General features: G+C 33.1%; 1 protein-coding gene across 1 annotated transcript; it reads left to right on the forward strand.

The window, feature by feature from the left end:
- Positions 1-458: 458 nt before the first annotated feature.
- LOC112703763 (FCS-Like Zinc finger 15) lies at positions 459-1,664 on the forward strand. The gene is made up of 2 exons (XM_025755355.3): positions 459-888; positions 1,097-1,664. The coding sequence occupies exons 1-2, from the start codon at positions 617-619 to the stop codon at positions 1,284-1,286; spliced, it is 462 nt and encodes a 153-aa protein (XP_025611140.1). The 5' UTR covers positions 459-616; the 3' UTR covers positions 1,287-1,664.
- Positions 1,665-3,087: the final 1,423 nt, after the last annotated feature.

Consider the following 3,087-nt stretch of genomic DNA (forward strand, 5'->3'; position numbering starts at 1 on the left):
TCACAAAAGTTAAATGCCATTCACACCCCCTTCTCAACTCTCAACCATCATATAAACATTCGTATATTGGATCCATGATGGCTGGACACGAACCACTCAAGCCCCGCCAAAAATGTTGCTACCACCAGCTGACACATTTACACAACAAGACAAACACAAATTTATGCATATATCAATTTAGTTAAAATGATAAATATTAAGCGTAAAAAAAAAATGGAATATTGGAGTCAAAGGAGGGTTGAAGACCCCTACCATATTTATTACACTTTAATTAAGTTGGAACTAATTAGTCGAGAGAGTAATTCAATTGGGAGGGATAAAACACAAAAGGACAAAAGCTTACTCATTTTTTGGCTGAAAATTGAAAAAGTAAAAAATGGATAATGAAAGGGAAGCTAAAAAGTAGGGGGTACGTGGCAGTTGGATGGGAAAAACAGTAAAATCTTTGTTACTGCTCCATAGCTGTAGGGGACCCACTCTCACTCCTCTCATGGTACTATTCCCTTCTTCCTCCTCCTTCTTCCTCTTCTCAATTCCTCTCTGCTATTTATTCAACTAATTTGGTCTCCTACTATAGGATCTTCCACTCACCACCACCACCACCATAGAATGAAAAATGGTGGGTCTGAGTGTAGTGTTGGAAGCGCAGAAAAGTGTTGGTAGTAGTAGCACCACCAAGAAGCAGATTCCTCAAGTCATTAATAAAACCACCATGATGCTCACCACCACCACCACAAACAACGACACTCCTTCTTCTTCCTCCCTTTCTCCGTCTTCTTCTTCTCAGAACTCTTTTGCGTTTCAGGGACCCACAGCCACTACTTTTCTAGAACAATGCTTTCTGTGCAGGAAGAGGCTCTTGCCTGGCAATGACATCTACATGTACAAGTGAGTTAGTTAGTTACTTCGTTCTCATCTTTATTTTCTTCTGTTTCTGCTTTCTATTCCGTACAAACCTAGATCTTGTAAATAGTGCTTTGTATGATTTTATCTTCCTTGTTCTCACGAAAATATTCAGATCTTTAATTATTAAACAAGGTTGAAGCTTATTATATTGTTTAATGTTTATTAACGAATGAATAATATATTTATGCAGAGGTGACAGGGCTTTCTGTAGCGTGGATTGCAGGTGCAAGCAGATTTTCATCGACGAGGAAGAGGCTGTTACCAAATCCAAATGTTCCTCTTCTTCTTCTTCTTCAACCTCTCCTCATAATCATCACCGCAGAGCAACCACCACAAACAGACCTCCTCGGCATGGTGCTGGTGGCGCTTTTGCATACTGAGATGACGATCGTGGTGAAAAAAACAAAGGAATAATAGTAATAATAATATTAGAGACTAGAGAGAAAACAAGCAACAACAATGGGTCATTTTTTCTTTTTTCTATTTTGTGCCAGTTTTGCCCTTGCTCTGCCTTGGTTAATGACTTCATGGCCCTTGTCCTTTTGCTTCCTAGTATGAGGCCAAAATGTCCTTTCAACTCTTTTTTCTTTTTCTTTTTCTTTTTTGGGCTCCAACTTATTATTATTACATCTGTGAAAGGTGAGACCGAGATATCACATTCTCTATTGTGCCTCGTCTAATAGTGCTTCCCTTTAGAGCCCGAAATCAAACTTGAGGTGTTTTGTGATAGATGGAATTAAGGTTAATTATTTATGGTATCTTATGCTTGCTTATTTAATTTGTTTAGTTATAGTTACAGTAATTAATAATTTATTGCATACCACCAATGTTACTACTTAAGAGGTATGTGGGTATTGGACGGTGGTACATTGGTACTTAGAATATAGTATATGGTGGTTGATTGGAAGCTGTGGCATGGCCTTGGGGATTGTGGCAAGTAAATGGCGGTGTTTGTTTTTAACCAAAATGACAATGCATAACCACATTCATCAATATACTTCATTCACATCATTTCGCAGTGGCCATAGCATATAGCATACTGTCTATGTGAATTTTATGCATATTGTTTCAGTATTTAATGACCATCTAATCTAGTATGCTAATTGGATAGCAGAAAATAGATCATCTCAGATTTTTTTTTTTTAATAATTGAGAGAGTAAAATATAATTTTTTACTATTAATTTTATAAATAAAATAAAAAACCTATAAAAAAATTATTGAAGAGTATACTTTACTTTCTTAATTATTAAAAAAATTAAGATCTATTTCCACATATAATTATATTCTTATACACACTAGTTATAAAATAAGACCAAGTGGAAATTAAAATTTTAAATTACATTTGTGCATATGTGTATTTCATTTGTTGGCTTCAAATTTCAATGCTTAACCCCGAATAGCAAGTTGGCAATGCCATGGTCGGTCTGTCCATTAGCTTCCTAAGGTACTTTTAATTTCCATTATAAGTATATAATTATAACCCTTGCTAAGGTACATGTGTGTATATAGTACATTTTGATTCAACTCCAAGTCTCCAACTAATTAAAATTTTAAGTTCAATTTGAGAATTAATTGAATATTATCTCCAAGTTAGGATGAGCAGGGCATCTATATTGTTTATATGGCTTGATCAATCATATATGGACATCCTCATGTTCATTGAGTTCATGTTATAAAGCTGATGGATAAATTAATTATAAAAATTTATATCTAATCTGGTCATGCAATTTGCACGAGAGAGTCTGATCTCCATGCAATAACCTTAGCTTCTTGAACTTAAACTAATTATATAATATCTAAACTTGATCAGACATTAACAACTCTGGCTCAAACTAGATTCACTTATTATTATATAGAATAAAATTCTTTCAATGTTAATTAATTATTTAATTAAAAATATTGAAACGAATCAAATTACACACTATATATGATGAACTAATTAAATAACTGAATAGGTGTATATACATAGTTTTTTAGTTCAGTGTAACTAATTAAATTAAAAAGCTAAACTAAATCTAAACTAATCTATAATAGTTTAATATAGGGCTTTACTAAAGACAATGCTTTATATGATGCTAATATAAAAAAGTGCCTTAATTGATAAATAATATATCGATGCATTTATGGTTAATTTTATATCTTTAAAATTTGTACTTATTTTTTAATTATCGATTTTATTT

The sequence above is a fragment of the Arachis hypogaea genome, chromosome 1, assembly GCF_003086295.3.
Source record: "Arachis hypogaea cultivar Tifrunner chromosome 1, arahy.Tifrunner.gnm2.J5K5, whole genome shotgun sequence".
NCBI classification, from domain to species: domain Eukaryota; kingdom Viridiplantae; phylum Streptophyta; class Magnoliopsida; order Fabales; family Fabaceae; genus Arachis; species Arachis hypogaea.

Bases quoted from the DNA above. Each gene is read 5' to 3' on its own strand.
- LOC112703763 (XM_025755355.3), top strand. From the start codon at position 617: ATGGTGGGTCTGAGTGTAGTGTTGGAAGCGCAGAAAAGTGTTGGTAGT. The intron at 889-1,096 runs GTGAGTTAGTTA...ATATTTATGCAG, and splicing joins AATGACATCTACATGTACAA to AGGTGACAGGGCTTTCTGTA.